The sequence below is a fragment of the Bos grunniens genome, chromosome 17 (assembly GCF_055505025.1).
Source record: "Bos grunniens cultivar Pamir isolate PY7600 chromosome 17, Bosgru_T2T1.0, whole genome shotgun sequence".
NCBI lineage: Eukaryota > Metazoa > Chordata > Mammalia > Artiodactyla > Bovidae > Bos > Bos grunniens.
In genome coordinates this window covers 8,384,737-8,407,994 of record NC_141181.1, presented here as the reverse complement: position 1 = coordinate 8,407,994, position 23,258 = coordinate 8,384,737, and the positions used below count along the sequence as shown (strand labels likewise).

The following is a 23,258-nucleotide window of genomic DNA, read 5'->3' as shown; positions in this document are numbered from 1 at the left end:
ACACATGCAACTGCCAAGGGTACAGTTTACAGCATTTTACAAAGAGGTGTTTTTTTTAACAACTTAATAAGAAAAAATAGTCAATTCAAAACAATATTAGAAAAAAAAGCAACAGAACAAGATTTTTTTAAGAGGAAATCCACATGTCCAAGAAGTATATGTTAAGAATGCTCAATATCATCAAAAATTATAAAAATGCAAATTAAAGAATTTTTTAAACACTGAATCCCAACTAATGGTTGCAAATTTATGCATTTAACAATTTCAAGACCTGAAGAGGTTGTGAACAATGGGAATATTTGTTCTCTGCAAGTGTAAATGTGAATTAGTACCACTCTTTTAATACTGTTCAGTCACTCAGTCATGTCTAACTCTTTTTAATATACTTTGGCATTATTGAGAAGTTATAATAACAATCCATAAATCAGAAAATTATCTCCTTGGTATAAACCCTAGTGCAAGTTTACACATGTACACCAGGAAATATATACATATGGTTCACAACAGTCCTAAAGTGAAAACAACTCAGTGTCCATCAAGAATAACCTAAAAACTTCATATATTTCCCAAGACCATTCTGTACAGCGGTGGAAATAACAAGCAATATTGTAACAGCATGGACAAATTTTACAAGCAATGTTGAGCCAAACAGATAAGGCACAGAAAATGCACGCAGTATAATTTCACTTACATACATTTTTTAAATATGTAAAAATAATTCACCATCTCTCTGGATGACAGAACTAGAGAGGAAAGCACAGAAACTGTTAACATAAAACTTAAACTAGTGGTTAACTCTCAGGGGTGAATAAGTGTTCTTAGTGGGAAGGGTGAGGGTCAGGGTGATACTAGGTCCTAACGGTGTTCTGTTTTATGAGCTGTTTAGTGTTTACACAGGCTTTGCCTCCCTGGTGGCTCAGACAATAAAAGAACCTGCATGCAATGCAGGAGACCTGGGTTTGATCCCTGGCTCAGGAAGATACCCTGTAGAAGGGAATGGCTACAACCTCCATTCTTGCCTGGAGAATTCCATGGACAGAGGAGCATGGCAGTCTACAGTCCATGGCGTTGCAAAGAGCTGGACATAACTGAGCCGAGAGGAGCTACCCCACATCCAAGGAGCGGCCAGGAGAAGCTACCCCATGCCCAAAGTAAGGAGCAGCAGCTGCATGTTGCTGGAGTAGCCGTGAAGAGATACCCCACGTCCAAGGTAAGAGAAACCCAAGTAAGATGGTAGGTGCTGAGAGAGGGCATCAGAGGGAAGACAGACTGAAACCACAATCACAGACAACTAGCCAATCTGCTCACACGGCTTGTCTAACTCAGTGTAACTAAGCCATGCTGTGTGAGGCCACCCAAGATGGACGGGTCATGGTGGAGAGGTCTGATAGAATGTGGTCCGCTGGAGAAGGGAATGGCAGGCCACTTCAGTATTCTTGCCTTCAGAACCCCATGAACAGTATGAAAAGGAAAAAAGATAGGACACTGAAAGATGAACTCCCAAGGTCGGTAGGTGCCCAATACGCTACAGGAGATCAGTGGAGAGATAACTCCAGAAAGAATGAAGATATGGAGCCAAAGCAAAAACACCACCCAGTTTTGTATGTGACTGGTGATAGAAGCAAGGTCTGATGCTGTAAAGAGCAATATTGCATAGGAACCTGGAATGCTAGGTCCATGAATCAAGGCAAATTGGAAGTGGTCAAACAGGAGATGGCAAGAGTGAATGTCGACATTCTAGGAATCAGAGAACTAAAATGGACTGGAATGGGTGAATTTAACTCAGATGACCATTATATCAACTACTGTGGGCAGGAATCCCTCAGAAGAAATGGAGTGGCCATCATGGTCAACAGAAGAGTACAAAATGCAGTACTTGGATGCAATCTCAAAAACAACAGAATGATCTCTGTTCATTTCCAAGGCAAACCATTCAATATCACAGTAATCCAAGTCTATGCCCTGACCAGTAACACTGAAGAAGCTGAAGTTGAATGGTTCTATGAAGACCTACAAGACCTTTTAGAACTAACACCCAAACAAAGATGTCCTTTTCATTACAGGGGCTGGAATGCAAAAGCAGGAGGTCAAGAGATACCTGGAATAACAGGCAAATTTGGACTTGGAGTAAAGAATGAAGCAGGGCAAAGGCTAATAGAGTTCTGCCAAGATAACGCACTGGTCACAGCAAACACCCTCTTCCAACAACACAAGAGAAGACTCTACACATGGACATCACCAGATGGTCAACACCAAAATCAGATTGATTATATTCTTTGCAGCCAAAGATGGAGAAGCTCTATACAGTCAGCAAAAACAAGACCGGGAGCTGGCTATGGCTCAGATCATGAACTCCTTATTGCCAAATTCAGACTGAAATTGAAGAAAGTGGGGAAAACCACTAGACCATTCAGGTATGACCTAAATCAAATCCCTTATGATTTTTCAGTGGAAGTGAAAATAGATTTAAAGGACTAGATCTGATAGACAGAGTGCCTGATGAACTATGGATGGAGGTTCATGACATTGTACAGGAGACAGGGATCAAGATCATCCCCAAGAAAAAGAAATGCAAAAAAGCAAAATGGCTGTCTGAGGAGGCCTTACAAATACCTGTAAAAAGAAGAGAAGTTAAAAGCAAAGGAGAAAAGGAAAGATATACCCATTTGAATGCAGAGTTCCAAAGAATATCAAGGAGAGATAAGAAAGCCTTCCTCGGCGATCAATGCAAAGAAATACAGGAAAACAACAGAATGAGAAAGACTAGAGATCTCTTCAAGAAAATTAGAGATACCAAGGGAACATTTCATGCAAAGATGGGCACAATAAAAGACAGAAATGGTATGGACCTAATAGAAGATATTAAGAAGAGGTGGCAAGAATACATAAAAGAACTATCCAAAAAGATCTTCAGACCGAGATAATCATGATGGTATGATCACTCACCTAGAGCCAGACATCCTGGAATGTGAAGTCAAGTGGGTATTAGGAAGTATCACTACGAACAAAGCTAGTGGAGGTGAAGGAATTCCAGTTGAGCTATTTCAAATCCTAAAAGATGATGCTGTGAAAGTGCTGCAATCAGTATACCAGAAAATTTAGAAAACTCAGCAGTGGCCACAGGACTGGAAAAGGTCAGTTTTCATTCCAATCCCAAAGAAAGGCAATGCCAAAGAATGCTCAAACTACCACACAATTGCACTCATCTCACATGCTAGAAAAGTAATGCTCAAAATTCTCCAAGCCAGGCTTCAGCAATACGTGAACCGTGAACTTCCAGATGTTCAAGCTGGTTTTAGAAAAGGCAGAAGAACCAGAGATCAAATTGCCAACATTCGCTGGATCATGGAAAAAGCAAGAGAGTTCCAGAAAAACATCTATTTCTGCTTTATTGACTATGCTAAAGTCTTTGACTGTGTGGATCACAATAAACTGTGGAAAATTCTGAAAGAGGAAATACCAGACCACATGACCTACCTCTTGAGAAACCTATGTGCAGGTCAGGAAGCAACAGTTAGAACTGGACATGGAATAACAGACTGGTTCCAAATAGGAAAAGGAGTACGTCAAGGCTGTATATTGTCACCCTGCTTATTTAACTTATATGCAGAGTACATCATGAGAAATGCTGGGCTGGAAGAAGCACAAGCTGGAATGAAGATTGACAGGAGAAATATCAATAACCTCAGATATGCAGATAACACCACCCTTATAGCAGAAAGTGAAGAACTATAGAGCCTCTTGATGAAAGTGAAAGGAGAGAGTGAAAAAGTTGGCTTAAACTCAACATCCAGAAAACTAAGATCATGGCATCTGGTCCCAACACTTCATGGCAAACAGATGGGGAAACAGTGGCTGACTTTATTTTGGGGGGCTCCAAAGTCACTGTAGATGGTGACTGTAGTCATGAAATTAAAAGATGCTTACTCCTTGGAAGGAAAGTTATGACCAACCTAGACAGCATATTAAAAAGCAGATACATTACTTTTTCAACAAAGGTCTGTCTAGTCAAGGCTATGGTTTTTCCAGTAGTCATGTATGGATGTGAGAGGTGCACTATAAAGAAAGCTGAGCGCTGAAGAATTGATGTTTTTGAACTGTGGTGTTGGAAAAGACTCTTGAGAGTCCCTTGGACTGCAAGGAGGTCCAACCATTCTATCCTAAAGGAAATCAGTCCTGGGTGTTCATTGGAAGGACTCATGTTGAAGCTGAAACTCCAATACTTTGGCCACCTGATGCAAAGAGCTGACTCTTTTGAAAAGACCCTTATGTTGGGAAAGATTGAAGACAGGAGGAGAAGGGGATGACAGAGGATGAGATGGTTAGATGGCATCATCGACTCAATGGACATGAGTTTGGGTAAACTCCAGGAGTTGGTGATGGACAGGGAGGCCTGGCGTGCTATGGTTCATGGGGTCACAGAGTCGGACACGACTGAGCAACTGAACTGAACTGAGCCACTAACACTTTTGTTTTCACTTTAGTGCTTACGCATGGTTAACTCTGCAACTCCATAAAATTCTTCATCACATCATACCAGGTTTTCATTTATTTAGCAGTCTCTCTGTCATGGTGTGGTTTAATTTGCCTTTTTTTTTTTTTAACTTTACAAAATTGTATTAGTTTTGCCAAATATCAAAATGAATCCGCCACAGGTATACATGTGTTCCCCATCCTGAACCCTCCTCCCTCCTCCCTCCCCATACCATCCCTCTGGGTCGTCCCAGTGCACTAGCCCCAAGCATCCAGTATCGTGCATCGAACCTGGACTGCCAACTTGTTTCATACATGATATTTTACATGTTTCAATGCCATTCTCCCAAATCTTCCCACCCTCTCCCTCTCCCACAGAGTCCATAACACTGATCTATACATCAGTGTCTCTTTTGTTGTCTCGTACACAGGGTTATTGTTACCATCTTTGTAAATTCCATATATACGCATTATTATACTGTATTGGTGTTATTCTTTCTGGCTTACTTCACTCTGTATAATAGGCTCCAGTTTCATCCACCTCATTAGAACTGCTTCAAATGTATTCTTTTTAATGGCTAAATAATACTCCATTGTGTATATGTACCACAGCTTTCTTATCCATTCATCTGCTGATGGACATCTAGGTTGCTTCCATGTCCTGGCTATTATAAACAGTGCTGCGATGAACACTGGGGTACACGTGTCTCTTTCCCTTCTGGTTTCCTCAGTGTGTATGCCCAGCAGTGAGATTGCTGGATCATAAGGCAGTTCTATTTCCAGTTTTTTAAGGAATATCCACACTGTTCTCCATAGTGGCTGTACTAGTTTGCATTCCCACCAACAGTGTAAGAGGGTTCCCTTTTCTCCACACCCTCTCCAGCATTTATTACTTGTAGACTTTTGGATCGCAGCCATTCTGACTGGTGTGAAATGGTATCTCATAGTGGTTTTAATTTGCTTTTTAATGTTGTGCTCCCTTGAGCATGAGGACATTAGCTGGGCAAGTGCAGACCCACATAGGTATGCTGATGCCATGCACCCATGGGACCTTCTTTGATCTGTATGCAGACCCACACTTGGGCTGGAACCTGGAAGTGGGTGCTCAAGAGCCCAACCTGGTAGATGGAGAAGAGAACAGAAGGTGGAACCAACTGGGAACCAAGCCACCAAACTCCCAGTGCATATTTCATTTATCCTATCAGACTAGTCACAAACCACAAATTTAAAGATAAAATTATTAAGAATTTCACTATGCCAACCATAGACCATTACACCCCAAGCACTGATCCCCTTCTGAAGAAGGAGTCCTTCGTGATGGAAAGGGTGCACACGCATGAACCCAACCAGACGACATATATATAGTGCTTTCTGTACATCGCACCTGTGTGCTACCTTGTGCATGCACACTTGTGAGCCCTTCTATTTCCTTCTGCGAGTGCCTGAGCTCCGGCTCAGCCCTAAGCAGAAGGGAACTGAGATGATCTGAAGTGATTGTGCCATTAACGCTTTAAATTGGCTATCAGGCTGAAACTTAGTTACCAAAATTACTCATATATCTAAATGCAGACTTCCGTCTTTAAAGGCTGTTTCATAAATTAAGTATTTATAATTAAGATCACAGGCAATTAATTCCACAGCATGCTAAGCAACTGAATGTTTAACTGTCCTTGGCTACACATTTGATGCCAAGAACCTCCTACTCTCTACCTTCCTTCCTTTCCACGCACATATAACTGAAAAAAAAAATGTGCTTTATTTGCTGTGATAATTAATATGATCTAATAGAAGTAGACACAAATAGATTACATCTAATACATGACTTAATTCAGATTTCAGAGAAGAAATGGTATGGAAGGGAACCAGCAAGGTGCTCTATTTATGTTACCTTAACACTTTCACAATAATTTTGAAAGGCAGATACACATATCTCACTCCTACAAAAGGACTCTGAGGTCAGAAACAGCAAATATCCTAACCAAGGATATCCCAGTGGTGATTGAGTACAGAGTTCTATCTTACTACAAACTTGTCCTATTACTTTTCTTTGCTTCCTTTTCTTCTTTTTCTAAGCATTTACTGTCCATGTGCCAAGCATAATCAAAGTGAGTGGCCAAGATCTGGTGCAGCCCCAAATCCATGGCTGTGCTGTCACTATGGTAACATGTGGCCATGCGCACGTGAAACATAGTTAATCTGAAATGAGATGTGCTCTGTGTTAACTACACACCAGAATTCAAAGACTTTAGTAAGAAAAAAAAAAAAAGGATGTTAAACATGTTAATAATTTTTCATAGTGATTACAAATTGAAATGATAGATTATATATATATATGTTTTGTGTGTGCTCCTCTGCCCATGGAATTCTCCAGGCAAGAATACTGGAGTGGGTTGCCATTTCCTGCTCCAGGGGATCTTCCCAACCCAGGGATCAAACATGCATCTCTTGTATCTCCAGCACTGGCAGGCAGATTCTTTACCATTGCATCACTTGATATATGTTAGGTTAAATAAAAAACGTATTTAAAATTTATTTCATCTGCTTCTCTTTACTTGTTCCATGTGGCTACTAGAAAATTTTTAATCCTAAGAATCTCACATTTTACTTCTACTGTACATCACTGGCCTAAAGATAGTCTCTCAGTCTTACTTTGGATATACAAATGAATTGCTTACCTGTAATTTTTAAATTGAAAATTATTTCAAGATTATTTTGAATAAGAAATTTCATATTTGAATAAACTATATTTAAAGACTAAGTTTGAATAAGAAATTTCTTGTAATTCACTATGAAATACATCTTCCGCCCACCATCAATATTTATCAACTATATATCCAATCTCTCTTGAAATTTTAAAACCTGGCCTAAAATTAACTAAAGCCTGTTGTTTTTTAAATCCTGACAGAGTGTACAAGGAACTGAAAAGTACCTGGATTCAAGACACAAGTACTCTTATAATGGATCAAAACAGTATTTATACCCCAAAGTATCTTTTATAAATATGCTGAACATATTTAATATCATAGCATCCATCCTACAACATGAAAAAATTCTGCTGTTTAGAATTTGGTACATCAAAAATATTTCTCACATTTTCCTAAAGAAAATGAGGCAAGATATGTTTTCAGACAATAAAACACTTGTGTTTTTATAAAATGTGTATTAACATGAGCAGAGGGGAATCACACAAGACAGCTCTCTTTGCTATTATATTTTTACATACTGAAAAAGCAAAACAAACCAATTTATAATGGAACATAAAGGCTAATAATCTAAAATTATATCAGGTACAGTAACATTATTGATAAACTGATGAAACTGAATGAAAATGTAATTTTAAAAAATATGTACAGTTGTAAGAAACACCAAATTTAGCCTGTATGGGACCAACTGAAGTAAAATGCTCAAAAAACCATATAAATTTACGTCTTTAGTTCATAACATTGAATCAGTGAAGTTGCTCAGTCATGTGCGACTCTTCGTGACCCCGTGGGCTGTAGCCTACCAGGCTCTTCCATTCCTGGAAGTATCCAGGCGAAAGTACTGGAGGGGATTGCCACTTCTTTCTCCAGGAAGATCTTCCCAACCCAGGGATCGAACCCAGGTCTCCCGCATTGCAGGCAGACGCTTTACTGTCTGAGCCACTAGGGAAGCCAGGGAAGTTTATAACATTATATGTACCACAAAATACCCAATTTATAAGCTCATTTTATATCAAATCTTTCGGTTTTCCTTTGAAATACAGACTTCAGTTCAGTTCAGTCACTTGGGCTTCCCTGGTGGCTCAGAGGTTAAAGTGTCTGCCTCCAACGCGGGAGACGCAGGTTTGATCCCTGGGTCAGGAAGATCCCCTGGAGAAGGAAATGGTAACCCACTCCAGTACTCTTGCCTGGAGAATCAAGAGTCGGAGATGACTGAGCAACTTCATCACCTTCATCACCTTCGTGACCCCATGGACCGCAGCACGCCAGGCCTCCCTGTCCATCACCAACTCCCAGAATTTATTCAAACTCATGTCCATCGAGTCGGTGATGCCATCCAACCATCTCATTCTCTGTCGTCCCCTTCTCCTCCTGCCCTCAGTCTTTCCCAGCATCACAGTCTTTTCAAATGAGTCAGGTCTTCACATCTGGTGGCCAAAGTACTGGAGTTTCAGCTTCAACAACAGTCTTTCCAATGAACACCCAGGACTGATTTCCTTTAGGATGGACTGGTTGGATCTCCTTGCAGTCCAAGGGACTCTGAACAGTCTTCTCCAACACCACAGTTCTAAAACATCAGTTCTCCAGTGCTCAGCTTCCTTTATAGTCCAGCTCTCACATTCATACATGACCACAGGAGAAACCATAGCCTTGACTAGATGGACCTTTGTTTGCAAAGTAATGTCTCTGCATTTTAATATGCTATCTAGGTTGGTCATAACTTTCCTTCCAAGGAGTAAGCATCTCTTAATTTCATGGCTGCAGTCACCATCTGCAGTGATTTTGGAGCCCCAAAAATGAAGTCTACCACTGTTGCCCCATCTATTTGCCATGAAGTGATGGGACCAGATGCCATGATCTTAGTTTTCTGAATGTTGAGCTTTAAGCCAACTTTTTCACTTTCCTCTTTCACTTTCACAGGGAGATATACTGAATATCTTATAATAACCTATAATGGAAAAGAATCTGAAAAAATATACATACATATATTAATAAAGATTGAGGTGCAGGAGGAGAAGGACGAGACAGTTGGATGGCATAACCAAATGAGTGGACGTGAATTTGAGCAAACTCTGCAAGATGGTGAAGGACGGAAAAGCCTGGTGTTCTGCAGTCTGTGGGGTTGCAAAGAGTCAGACACGACTGAGCAACTGAACAGCAACAACATGTATAATAAATGTGTGTGTGTGTGTGTGTGTGTGTGTATGTACTTATAACTTAATCACTTGAAAGTAACACAACATTGTAAGTTAACTATACTTCAGTTAAATAGGTATACACAAGGCAAGCATCAACTACTTCTCACCCCACCTGCTGTGATACAGTGACATTCTACATAAAACAATCTATTTAGAGATTTTACTATTTTAGATTTTGCTACTTAAAAAAAAAAAATCTGTCTTCTGCTTCCAAAATGAGTTGAGATTCCATCCCTCCCTTCAGCTGCCTTCACACAGTGTCAGAAGGCAGGAAAAAAGAATATGTTCTTTTCCTCTGCTGAGACTGAGTGCTGTGAACTGAACTGTGTCCCCACAAAACCTGCATGTTGAAACCCTGTCCATCAACGTGACAGTATTTGGAGATGGCTCCTTCGGGAGATAATTAGGTTCAGATGAGATCATGAGTGTGGAGTCTTCATAATGGGATTAGTGGCTAAGAAGGGACCAGAGACCTCTTTCTCTTTGAATGTATGGTCTGAGAAAAGGCCAGGTGAAAAAAACAGCTACAAGGCTGCTGCCTGCCAGTAAGGAAGAGGTCTCCCATCAGTACCTAACCAAGCTGACTTGCATGGTTGATCTTGCATAGTGGCTTGCAACCACCTTGATCTTAGATTTCCAATGTCCAGAACTGTGAGTAAACACATGTTGTTTAAGCCATGCAGTCCACAGTATTTTGTTATGGTAACCCAAGATAACTAGTTCTAGCTAACTAGAACTAGTTAATAAGTTCTCTAATAAGCCCTAGAGTGGCAGGCAGACAAAGAAGGCTACACATATACATGGAAGAGAATTCTCTGACAATCACTGGGGGAAAAAATGAAATGGATATTTATGTCCAATTAATAAAAGGTAACTATTAGACTTAACTAAAATAAATAATGGGCTTCCCTGATAGCTCAGTTGGTAAAGAATCCTAGGTTTTAAAAAGATGCTAAGGGAATACAATTGGAAGGAAATAAACCAAGTTGTTAACTATGGGAAGGGTAGAAGCACAATGGACAAGTTTTTCTTTTCTCCAAATGTTCTTTAATATAACTGATTATATTTATAACAAAAAGAAATGAAAACTAAAAATTTGCTAGTGATCTTAATATGAGTCTAATGGCAAGGGTTTTATCTTAAGCTATCTTCACAGGGGAACAAAAACTATTTATAAAGCATTTTTTGAGATCTCATATGTCTAACACTTTCTATCGGCTATTTTTAAAGGGGGACTGATGTCCTCAAAAAAAGTTCATTTTACTGAGAGAAGACTGCATCACACTAATTAGATAATAATACCATATATAATTCCCAGTGGCTCAGCAATAGAATCCACCTGCAAGGCTGGAGATACAGGAGACACAAGTGCAACCCATGTCTGGAGCTTCCCTGAAGAGGAAATGGCAACCCATTCCAGTATTCTTGCCATGAAAATCCCATGGACAGAGGAGCCTGGTGGGCTACAGTCCACTGGGTCATAAAGAGTCAGACACGACTCAGTGACTAAATGCACACACACATCATATACAACAGAATTTAGAAAGTGTTCATTATTAGGAAGAACTTCAATGAAGGTTTTTCATCAGAGCTGACCAATATGAAGGTCAGGAAAATATAGCAATTAATTATAAATTCATGAAATAATAATGCACTATAGAGAAAACAGGTATGGCTACAATGTTGGTTTAAATTTAAAAACTAAATAAAGTGGACTAACTTTTAGCAAAACTGACCAAAGAGAAAGAGTGAGGAAGGGAAGTAGAGAAAGAGATCACACATGTGCCTAAATAATAAATACCAAAAATTAAAAAGAATACATCAGCAAAAATGTTATTATGGACAATTTTATGGCAATACTCTTGACAATTCAGACATATCCTTATAAACATAACTTACTAAAACTGAAAGAAGATGAAAATAGCTTCATAAAGACATTTTATCCATATAAATGTTTCTCCCAACATTTAATAAAAATATAGCAGTCTTATACAAATTCTTCCAGACACCAGAAAAAGAGGAAATGGTTTCCAACTTACTGTATATAATGTCATCACCTCAATACCAAATCCTGACAAGATCATTACAAACAAGAAAAATAATAGGCCATTTCCCTCTTCAATAAAATTAAAAATCTCTCAACAGAGTATTACCAAGTTGAATTTGTATTAGGTTTATTCCAGGGTTAAACATTAGTTTGACATCTGAAAACCAATAAGTTAATTCACTACATTAAAAAACAAATGAGAGAAATCATACAATCATCTTAAGAGATAAAAAGAAAATTAGTTGATAAAGTTCAAAATCAGTTCATGATAAAAACTCTTAGAAACCTAGGATCTTTTAGTATAATAAGGACAGTGTATAACAAACACTATATATACATTATACTTAATGCTAAAGTATATAATACTTCCTTTTGAGACAGGGAATGAGACAAGAAAGCTTCTCATCACTTCTATTTTACATAGTACAGGGGGTGTTAACCAACACAATAAAGCAAGAAAAAAATAAAAGCTCTAGAATAGGAAAGAAAGAACCAAAACACTCATCATTTGTGGACAATGTGATTGTGTACATAGGAAGTCTAAAATGATCAATGTATAAACCAAATAAACTACTAGAAGTAGTAAGACAATTTTAAAAATATCACAGGGACATAAGGTCCACACAGAAAGATGAACTGTATTTCTATATTCCAGAAAAGAGGGTGGTGGTGAAATAAAATTTTAAATACCATATAAAACAGCATCAAAAACATCAAATGCATAAAAATATATCTTTCTCAAAATGCAAAAAACTATAAAATACTACTGAGACCATTCTAAAAGGGCTAAATAAAAGGATATTTAGCATCCATCTGTATTTCATTCTGAAAATTTCTAAGGTTTTCTTAAATCTTAATCTATGTAGAATCAAGGAAAGCTTGTGTGGATCACAATAAACTGTGGAAAATTCTTCAAGAGATGGGAATACCAGACCACCTGACCTGCCTCTTGAGAAATCTGTATGCAGGTCAGGAAGCAACAGTTAGAACTGGACATGGAACAACAGACTGGTTCCAAATAGGAAAAGGAGGACGTCAAGGCTGTATGTTGTCACCCTGCTTATTTAACTTCTATGCAGAGTACATCATGAAAAATGCTGGGCTGGAGGAAGCACAAGCTGGAATCAAGACTGTCGAGAGAAATATCAATAACCTCAGATATGCAGATGACACCACCCTTATGGCAGAAAGTGAAGAAGAACTAAAGAGCCTCTTGATGAAAGTTGAAGAGGAGAGTGAAAAAGTTGGCTTAAAGCTCAACATTCAGAAAACGAAGAGCATGGCCTCTGGTCCCATTACTTCATGGCAAATAGATGGGGAAACAGTGGAAACAGTGGCTGACTTTATTTTTGGGGGCTCCGAAATCACTGCAGATGGTGACTGCAGCCATGAAATTAAGAGACGCTTACTCCATGGAAGGAAAGTTATGACCAACCTAGACAGCATATTCAAATGCAGAGACATTACTTTGCCAACAAAAGTCCGTCTAGTCAAGGCTATGGTTTTTCCAGTGGTCATGTATGGATGTGAGAGCTGGACTATAATGGAAGCTGAGCACTGAAGAAGTGATGCTTTTGAACTGTGGTGTTGGAGAAGACTCTTGAGAGTCCCTTGGACTGCAAGGAGATCCTACTAGTCCATCCTAAAGGAAATCAGTCCTGGGTGTTCACTGGAAGGACTGATGTTGAAGCTGAAACTCCAATACTTTGGCCAACTGATATGAAGAACTGACTCATTTGAAAAGACTCTGATGCCGGGAAAGACTGAGGGCAGGTGGAGAAGGGGACGACAGAGGATGAGATGGTTGGATGGCATCACTGACTTGGTGGACATGGGTTTGGGCAGCCTGGTGTGCTGTGGTCCATGGGGTCGCAAAGAGTCAGACACGACTGAGCGACTGAACTGAACTGAAACAAACATTAGCTTTAATAATTAATGATAATTATGGTATGGTTTCTGAGATTAAAGTTTTAAAAAAGAAAAAATTGAAATAATGGACAATGATAGTATAAAATTCAAAATGGAGGCAGAGCAAACCTAAAGTGTTTCATAGCCCTGTTATTACCTCAAGAAGATAACATTTTTCCTCATTTACTGTATTTAAATCAATATTATTTGTTTATCAAAGACACCTTAGTGAAAAAATTAGTCACAAGAAAACTAACAAAGGATTACTAGCAAGAATGTAAGAGAATTCCTCCAAATCTGTGGTGGAAGCAAAGGAATAGGATTTGCACGAGGCACACAAGAAGATGATAGTTGCCATCAATATTATAGTCTTTTGGCTGTGGGATGATTTTGTTTGTGTTCATTATAATACTCAATAAGACAAAAATAAATTGGAAGGCAGTTCATGGACAAGTGAAGATAATGCATCATGAAACAAGGATTTCTATTAATCTAATTCTAGATACCTGAGGCTGGACAACAAATACATGCACATGTAATTGTTGATAGATAGACAGGTAGAGGAAAGTGATGCTGCTTTTTGTTTTATTTTGTTTTTTTAATTAGGAAAGCTGTAGACCACCAGGAATAAGTATAAGTCCTAAATACAAATTCAGTTCAGTTTAGTCATTTAGTTGTGTCCAACTCTTTGCAACGCCATGGACTGCAGAAAACATGTACACAGCCACTGAGTTGGAGGTGTTAAATTCAAAATGCCTAATAACAACCTAGGCAGAAATGCTGACTGAGCATGTGGATGTGAGCTGGAGTTGAAGAGAAAGACCAGGCTGGAGATATAGATTGGAGTCATCTGCATATAAATGGTAGTCAAAACTACAGATTGAATAAAATTACCAAGAGAATGATTATAGCTGAGAAAAAATTCCAAAAGTGATCTCCTGGCCTAGGAACATTTTATCTAGGGAATTGTAGCTAAGAATGACTACTCTGTTAAGCACTAGGATGTATGTTATACATTTTACAAGCATTATCTAAAAAATTCTAGGTAGGTATTATTATTATTCCCCATTTAAACAATGAAGAAACTGAGTCACAGAATGATTAACTTCGATGAGGTTTTCCAGCTAGAAACTGGGAGAGCCAGAATTCTAACCTCATTAGAGTAACAGCAGTAACTCCAATGCCTTCACTCTTAATCACTGTGCTATACGGCTTTAAAGGGCAAGACTTCAGGTGGTACAAGGTACATACATTTATATATACATACATATAAAAATAATACTACTATTATGTATTCTACATTTTATAAGTCAAATGGATTGAAATCATGACTTTGCCTTAATTCCTATATTCTAATTTCCTTTCCTTTTTCTTTTAAGAATAATTTTTTATCCTAAAAAAAATTAACCGGGCAATTTTAAGAGCCCAGTAAATTACCATACACCCCAGAGAAACCACAAGTTCTACATTATTTCACAATTTAAGCAATTTAAGCAACATTCTGTTATTAAAACAGATCTCAGTGGCTGTTTTCAGACATTCAATGAAGCTGTAACTTACGAGAGTTATATGTGGAGAAAAAGCTTTGTTGTGCAAATGTTTAGACTATAACCTCAAAATGAACTAAAAAGTTGACAAGCATAAAAATATATTCATTATTTTTCCATCCAAGACACAAAGCCAGGACCATACCTCAGTTATGGTAAAAACTCATGGTAAAAATCAACATTTTCCATATTTTGCTAATAGCTTACATAAAATAAATTTATGACCAGAGAGCTTCAGATATTTCTGCCCTTATTGTTTTTAATGTTGCAATTATAAAAGAGCGGTTTAGCTTAAAACAAAACAAAGACTTCACATACAACGAAACAGGGATGAAATTTCCATTCTTATTGGATTAAAAATACATTTCAATTTAAGGGAAAAAAAGAGCTACCCTGCAGCATTTGGAAATAATGATTTTTATTGCAATTTTTACACTTTTAGCCAGTTCAACCTTTAGATTTCCCATGATGTTTATGGGTATTGAGAGACTCAGATCATGAAACTAATAATCTACCCAACAATTTGCTTTTAAAACATATGAAAAACACTGTATAACATTCTACTTATTTTTATGGTATCTGTGCAGTCTCCATGTAATTCTGATTAAACCAGAACTGTAAAAGTACTGGGTCCAGTGCTATCCTTTTGCATGTTTATATTCACTGCTGTTATTATTATATTTTCCCAAGTTCTTTTTTCTTTTATCAGTTATCAAGTTTTAGCCTACTGTGTAGAAACAGACACAAAGAAGTATATAGAAGGATATTCCATTCGAGTAGCTTCTCCTTTTATCTTCACTTATTTATTCATTTAACAAATGTTTGTTAAGGCCCAATATACGCCAGTCACTGTGATAAGCATAGGAATTCTTTAGCTTCCAAGAAGTTATAGTTCTATTAGTACTGATAAATATTTTAGATATTTCAGAACACTTTTGCACAGATAGAATCTTTAGCAAATCTCAAATCCCGTCATGTAGGGATCTGCCCATTCTGCAAACCCTCTAGTCACAATTTCACAATAATCTATAGCTAGTAACTGGGATTCTCTCAACAAATGTTTTAGAAGAAAGGTCTTCCATCTTTTCCTTAGCACTAAACAAACAGTGGTTGAGCCCCTGTATAGTAAGCTCCACAGGTACAGAGAAAGAAGACTCACATTTCTAATTTCAGATTAGAGCCATGAGAATTACTGAACCCTTCAATGGACTGATACGCCCCCTACAAAATGGAAAGAGACATGTGATTTACCTGAGGTGGATCGTATTTGAAAACAGAGGCTTTCATCAACATTTAGGATGATCCTGCTGTTGCTGCTGCTGCTGCTGCTGCTAAGTCACTTCAGTCGTTTCCAACTCTGTGCAACCCCAGAGATGGCACCCCACCAGGCTCCCCGTCCCTGGGATTCTCCAGGCAAGAACACTGGAGTGGGTTGCCATTTCCTTCTCCAGTGCATGAAAGTGAAAAGTGAAAGTGAAGTCGCTCAGTCGTGTCTGACTCCTATCGACCCCATGGACTGCAGCCCACCAGGCCCCTCTGTCCATGGGATTTCCCAGGCAAGAGTACTAGAGTGGGTTGCCATTGCCTTCTCCGAGGATGATCCTGAATAAACACTAAAGTAAAGTGAAAGTCTCTCAGTTGTGTCCGACTCTTCGCAACCCCATGGACTATACAGTCCACGGGATTATCCAGGCCAGAATACTGGAGTGGGTAATGGTTCCCTTCTACAGGAGATCTTCCCAACCCAAGGATTGAATCCAGGTATCCCTCACTGCAAGCAACTTCTTTACCAGCTAAGCCACCAGGAAAACCCAAGAATACTGGAGTGGGTAGCCTATCCCTTCTCCAGCTGATCTTCCCAACCCAGGAATCAAAGCCAGGTCTCCAGCATTGTAGGTGGATTTTTTACCACCTGAGCTACCAGGGAAGCCCTGAATAAACCCTAAATGTCACACAATTCGTAGAACTTCCACTGTGTAGAAGCTTTCAAGGGTTATCAAATTTCAAGATTGCTATCTATTAAAACTATTTCACCCACTGGATCCTATACCATAAGAGGAATTTTTGACAGCATTTATCTCTTCACATACATACTCAATTCTAGACTCAACTGAGACCTACACATTATTCTACTACTCTGAGGCTTCAAATTATCTGATCGAGCCTTAAAAGAATTTAAGCTATGGACAAATACAACCAAAAATTTTAAACAGGCCTATTATGTGTTCAAGATTCTGATATTATATTCACAAATACTAATAGTTTGGTTAAACACTAGTTGGATTAACAAAAATGCATTTGATGAACCTCCAGTTGATGCTTAAATTCTTTCTAAAGTAATTCAAACAAATAAAGGCTAGTAAAATTATTGTTGGATAAAGCCAATTTTAAACAGTGCCTTGAGAACCCAAGAAAGAGTTTATTCTGCAAATTTCAAAAAATGTATTCCAACATCAGTGCCCAACTCTACAAGAAAAGTTTTCTCTTAATGACAGCCTGAAGCTCAAGACATGAGTAACACATTAAAAAAGAGGGAAAACTACAAAATAGCTGTCTTTGAATCAATAGCCCCCAAGTCATCACATAGCTGACCACGTTCCAAACAGATTTTCAGTCACATTTAAGGGACTTTTAGAGGTTCATCTATATTTTCTTTTGAAGAAATCTTAATACATATTTTGGTAAACAACAATAACTCAACTATAGAGACACATTTAAAATTCTAAGAATGTATCCTTATAATTTTCTAAAACCTTCAATATTTACACACATTTAAAAAACCCAATCTCTAAAGTTCAAATAAAGGAGCTGAACATTAGTTAGTACTAGTTGTTTCTGAAATCTCTATCTTGTGATACATTATTTGAAATGAAACATAAAGGAAATGACTGTTCGATACTAGCTGTGTGCGTCTGCTTTTTAAATGAATACTAAACACTGAAGAATCACCATGTTGCTACTGCACTTAGGCAGCAAGACTCACCGTGCTCTTTCAGCAGCCCCATGGAAGAGGAGGTCGTGGGTCGTAAATGCAGGCCAAGGTTGAAGACCGGGAAGGCAGAAAAGGAGTCCAGCTTTCTGTTTCCAAAACATGAAGTGAGAGCTTTGAGTGACTGACTAGCCCTTATTTTGTAACACAAACTCCAGAATAATGTTGCAAGATTAGATACTAATCGAGAGAAAAGGACTTCTCTCCTATCAACAGAGACTCTGACTATGCTATCCTTGGTACCCTCACTGCAGAGTAAGGAGCACACAGCTGGCCCTCTATAAACAATCACTACTGAATAAAAGACAAAGTAATACCAAATTTTGCTGCCCCTGAGCAAAGATAGTATGTAACGTTTGCTTTCTAAAAGAAAAACTCTAACAAAAATTAGAAAATAACACACATCACATCTATTTCTTCCATTTTGCAAAGATTTTAAGTAACGTTTTCCTATTATGACTTGGAGAGCTTCAACCAAGTCAGCTGAATCAAAAAATGAGTACCATGCAGAAACTTTGGAAAATGGAAATAAACAAAAGTAAGAAAACAAAAATTACCCCTAATTCACTACCCTAGTAGTGTGAGTAATAATTGCAAAGCTTTAAATTCTTCCTATGAGTTGAGCACTATTCTAACGTTTTATTTGTCTTATATTTAATACTCAAAACAAGCCTCTGGGTATTTACTATTATTATACCCATTTTATAAAGGAAGAAACTAAAAGATTAGGGGTTAGATAGGCTATAGTACAGATTACTCCAGTTAGATATGGGTGGAGTCAAGATTTGAATCAAGGCAGTGGGATTTAGGGAACTAAGTAAACACCTTATTACTATCTATCACCAACTCCATTTGTCATGATTAACATGTGTAATATACTCCATACTTATGTTTAGGTGTACCTAAATGTACATGACCTTTTTAGCTTATTTCTTATATTTGACAAAATACAATTAATGTATTTCCTTGTAAATGTACAAAGATGCACACCATTATTTTGGCCTAGAAATTCTAGACCAATCTGAATCCAATTTGAACAACTGGATTGTTCAAAATCCAATTTAACTGAACTGGATTGAATTCAATTTGAACTGGAATTGCTAGTTCAAAAATTTTAGAAATGTTAAACATGAATTTTTAGGATTTTAAAACATTCTGCCCATCAAAAAAGTATGGTGTAAAAGGAAAGTCTGTGACTGTCCTATTTTGAGTTTTATAGTTGGCATACAGTAGATGCTCAATAAATTAGTAAATCAATGAGTGATTTACAGGAGCCATTAGTCTAGCTGTCACTCATGTGGTTCAGCTGGCCAAAGAACTGAGATATCCCTTATATGACAAAATCATATCGTCCATGGAAAATATGAGAGGTTTGAGTATGCAGGCAGCTTTGCCAAACTCCATTTGAAATTCTAGAATTTTATTTATATGCTACCAAGAATGGGGCCAAGGTACATAGTTGTAGTTTGATTTGCTTCCTTAAAACCGATGCTGCTGCTGCTGCTGCTGCTGCTGCTGCTGCTGCTGCTAAGTCGCTTCAGTCGTGTCCGACTCTGTGCGACCCCAGAGATGGCAGCCCATCAGGCTCCCCCGTCCCTGGGATTCTCCAGGCAAGAACACTGGAGTGGATTGCCATTTCCTTCTCCAATGCATGAAAGTGAAAAGTGAAAGTGAAGCCGCTCAGTCGTGTCCGACTCCTAGTGACCTCATGGACTGCAGCCTACCAGGCTCCTCCGTCCATGGGATTTTCCAGGCAAGAGTGCTGGAGTGGGGTGCCATTGCCTTCTCCTTAAAACTAGACCCTGGCTAAATATTTTTACATAAATCTCCAAATTAGAACTATTAATTGCATTTTTCAATGATTCTCTATTAATGAAAGATTCTGATAGAAGCAGACAAAAATTCATCCACTAAGCAAAATATTTTATAAACATTAAGATGAAATGCCAGAGTTGTTTAACACAAATGTGAAATGACATGAGGGAGTCTATCATTATTTTATAATATCCACATTCTGTTATTAATTAGAATGACCTAAATACAAACACTCATGTAACACATAAGAAACTCCCACTGATCACAAAACTAGGGGAAGAAGTTGAGGCTCATTTGCCTAAAATCATAGAACACATTTACAGAAATGCAGTTGTCATACCTTCAAATGTATCAAATATTATCAAGTAAAAAAATTAGCTCTAATAGATAAGTGCATAATAAATTTCCTTGATGGAAAATTAATATTTAAAATGCACTCACATTTATCATTGTTGTTGTAAGAGTATTTAATGTATAATTTATCTTTGAAGTTAGGCAAAGGTACATTGAAGAACTTCATTTCCTTCAACCTAAATTTGAATATGCAGAAGTATTCAATTTTGTTTTCCTTTGCAAGTTAAACATAGAGAAATTTGGGGGGGGGAATAGACATTTATAAGATTCTATCATATTTCTTCATGTATTTTATAAGGAATTTCTTTTGCTGGGCCAATATTTTTATGGTCCACCTAAAAATATTATGGTTCATCCTTAAAAGTTAGTGTTTTCTAAGGCATCTTCTGGGGAATTAGAAGTAATTCACATACAACTCCTGTCACAGGACTCTGTTTGGAGCAGAAACTTTTCCAGAGTATTACAAAGGGTTATACAATTTAGCGACTTCTCTGCATTGTTAACAATCTCCTACCTGATTTCCTGACTGATGCTGTTTTCCTTTCTGTCCTTTATAGCCTCATGGCTCAGTTACTTCTAACCTTTGTGAATGAAGCTAGCTTCAGCGGGTAGGAAACACATTATCCCCACTAGTCAGCTATAAATAAAGACAAGGTAGCCTCCGGTGGATTGATGATATTCAGGGTCTGTGTGTCCCAAGCTGTCACTGAAGTACTTTTAATTTCAAAAGGTGTTGACCTTCCTCATTAAGCAAGACATGTTTTCATTAAACATGGAATGTTAGAATGTCAAGAGACCTTTATCTTTACCAATTTCAGAAGAAACAATTCTTAAGGAAATACTCAACTCTCTTGAGAAAGACATGCTGAAAGATATTAAATGATCAGATTTATTGTTAATGAGTGCTCCAAGTATCCCTAAATTCTTCTTCTTCTTCCTTGGATCACAGCTCCATCTAATATACTAAAAATGGTAGCTTTTCAAATTAGTTCCATTTAGCTTTTCTAGTTTTAAAGTTTACCTGAAATTCTCAACTCTGGTTAAATTGCCATATTAACTACTCTTTTATCAGGCAACACTGTGCTAGTCTAACCCAGGTCTTGGGTTAACTCAAGTAAAGGCAAAAGTTTTTAGACTGGTAAATTTCCTATATAAATCATTTACTTTCTTTTGTAATTCATATCTTCTCTTACCATGGGTAAAACCAAATCCTCATTATTAAAGCTATGCATATATTTCACTCTTCCAAATTCCCATAGTATTACCTTTTACTTCTGAGTAAGAAACTGGTAATGCTAAGCACATCTTGCAGGTAAGTTTTAGAAGAGCCAAGACATTCCTTACAGCCATAGCAACATTTTCTTAAACTTCTATTACCTAATACCCCACATTTCTGATCATGTTATATAACGAATTATCTTAACAGAACAGTATTTACATTCTACAAGTATAAATGTTCTTACAAAATGTGCTGAAGAGCCTTTAAAGTTTCTATCTGTAGCTCCAGGGCCAAAACTTATGTACACAATTGTAACATTATCCCAAAGGTGATGCTGCTATTTAGTGGAATAATTCAGAAAAGTATCTGACCCATCTCCAGACACCTTTGGACAGCAGAAGCAATGCTCAAAATTCCTGCCTTCAAAGTATGCTCTGTAGGATCAGCCTCATCTTCTGTTAGAACACACACTAATTTTAAATTATTATATTAAAAAGGAAAAATTATCTTAACTCTGCTTCATAATTGCTGCAGATTAATTATTAAAATTCCAAACTTAGGTAATATTACCATAAAATATGGCATTTTTCTCAAGAAAGCCACAAACTGGATTTGAGCTTATGCACTGTAAAACCCAGATGGTTTGCTTGACTATTCAGACACCCTCCAGTTCAGTTCAAAAGTTAATTGAACTGAAAACTAAAATTTTGATAACTGATGTTCTTCAAGGTACTGAAGCAGAAGGATAAATTAGCCTTATGTACGGGGTGTTAAAAGACTTGAGAAACCATGACAATTGGTCAAGAAATACTAGCAAAGAAGAAAAGTGCATGTTGTCTATAGGTTAGCCAACTACGCCTTCCTCACCTGGTCTTTCCATGGTGCAACTGCTTTTCTTTCTCCATTTTTTTACTCACTGACTCAATATTAGTCACTATTTTATCCAGTTTAACTTGTTCTTGAATTTGAAAGAAAAAAAAAAAACATTTTAATTGTATACTATTAGTTTTCAAGGTCTAAGTGCATGTTTTGAATTAAATTGCAAATCATAGATTTTTTAATAACAGGTACAGTGTTTTTCAAAAAAATTACTAATAAAAAGATAGCCTAAAAACACATTTGAGTGTCTTTTTTCACCCTGTGCTCCTCAGATGTTTTGCAATTACTAAAATTTAGGACTGCAAGTATAGAGTAAATGAACTGCATATATCAGAAAGGAGATCGCTCCCTTTGTAGAGAAACGTCTGCAAGAATACAGCACAAACCGAGAATACAGTCTCCTTTATACATATCAGTATTATTGTCATCCTTATCTTCATAAGGCTTAGCTTTTATAGGACAGCCTGCTATTTCAAAATAATTTAGCAATCATTAGTTAATGCAATAGGAACACTGAGAGCTCCAGAAATCTCCATTTGCTAGAAAGACTTAAATCCACAAAAGCAAAGGTTCTGCATTAAAAAAAAAAAAAAATCAAGTTCTTAGAGTCTAAAAAGAAACTTAAGATAAATATTTTTAAATACTTATTACTTTATATTTTATTCAGATAATGGGACTAACATAGTCCTAACATATGGGGCTAACAGTTTGAAACTGTGCAACAAAATATTGTCATATCTATTAAGGACCTTCTAGTTAACTAGTTCAGGTATATTAAAAAGATATTAAAGATACAGAGAACATATGAGATTAAACCCTGTTTCAGAAATATTTACAAATTAGTTGGTACATCAATGCTAATGAATAAAAGAGCACACTAGATAGCATTATATAATTTAGATTTAAAATGTATAACAAAGACCATACAAAATTTGGAGAAATGGAAAACAGAATGCTAATATTTACTATTCATAATATATTAGGGGTGTTGGTTAGCACTTCTGTGGATTATCTCACACTTAAACCTGAAAATTGGATTTTTGGTGAATTTCTGTGATTATTCTCTTTTATACATCAGGAAAGCAGTTTACCCAAGATCTAAGTTTTAAAAGTGCTAAACCAGGGAT

At 37.4% G+C, this 23,258-nt stretch overlaps 1 protein-coding gene across 1 annotated transcript in view; it reads right to left on the bottom strand.

Moving 5' to 3' along the window:
* LOC147354992 (IQ domain-containing protein M-like) overlaps window positions 1-22,716 on the bottom strand; it is an 85,072-nt gene extending 62,356 nt beyond the window's left edge. Inside the window, exons 1-2 of the mRNA XM_086345904.1 lie at window positions 22,120-22,716; window positions 17,859-17,953 (exon numbers count right to left, since the gene is read on the bottom strand). Of these exons, the coding sequence (XP_086202030.1) occupies window positions 17,859-17,953; window positions 22,120-22,157 (133 nt within the window). The 5' untranslated portion in view covers window positions 22,158-22,716. The remainder of the gene's footprint in view (window positions 1-17,858; window positions 17,954-22,119) is intronic.
* Window positions 22,717-23,258: the final 542 nt, after the last annotated feature.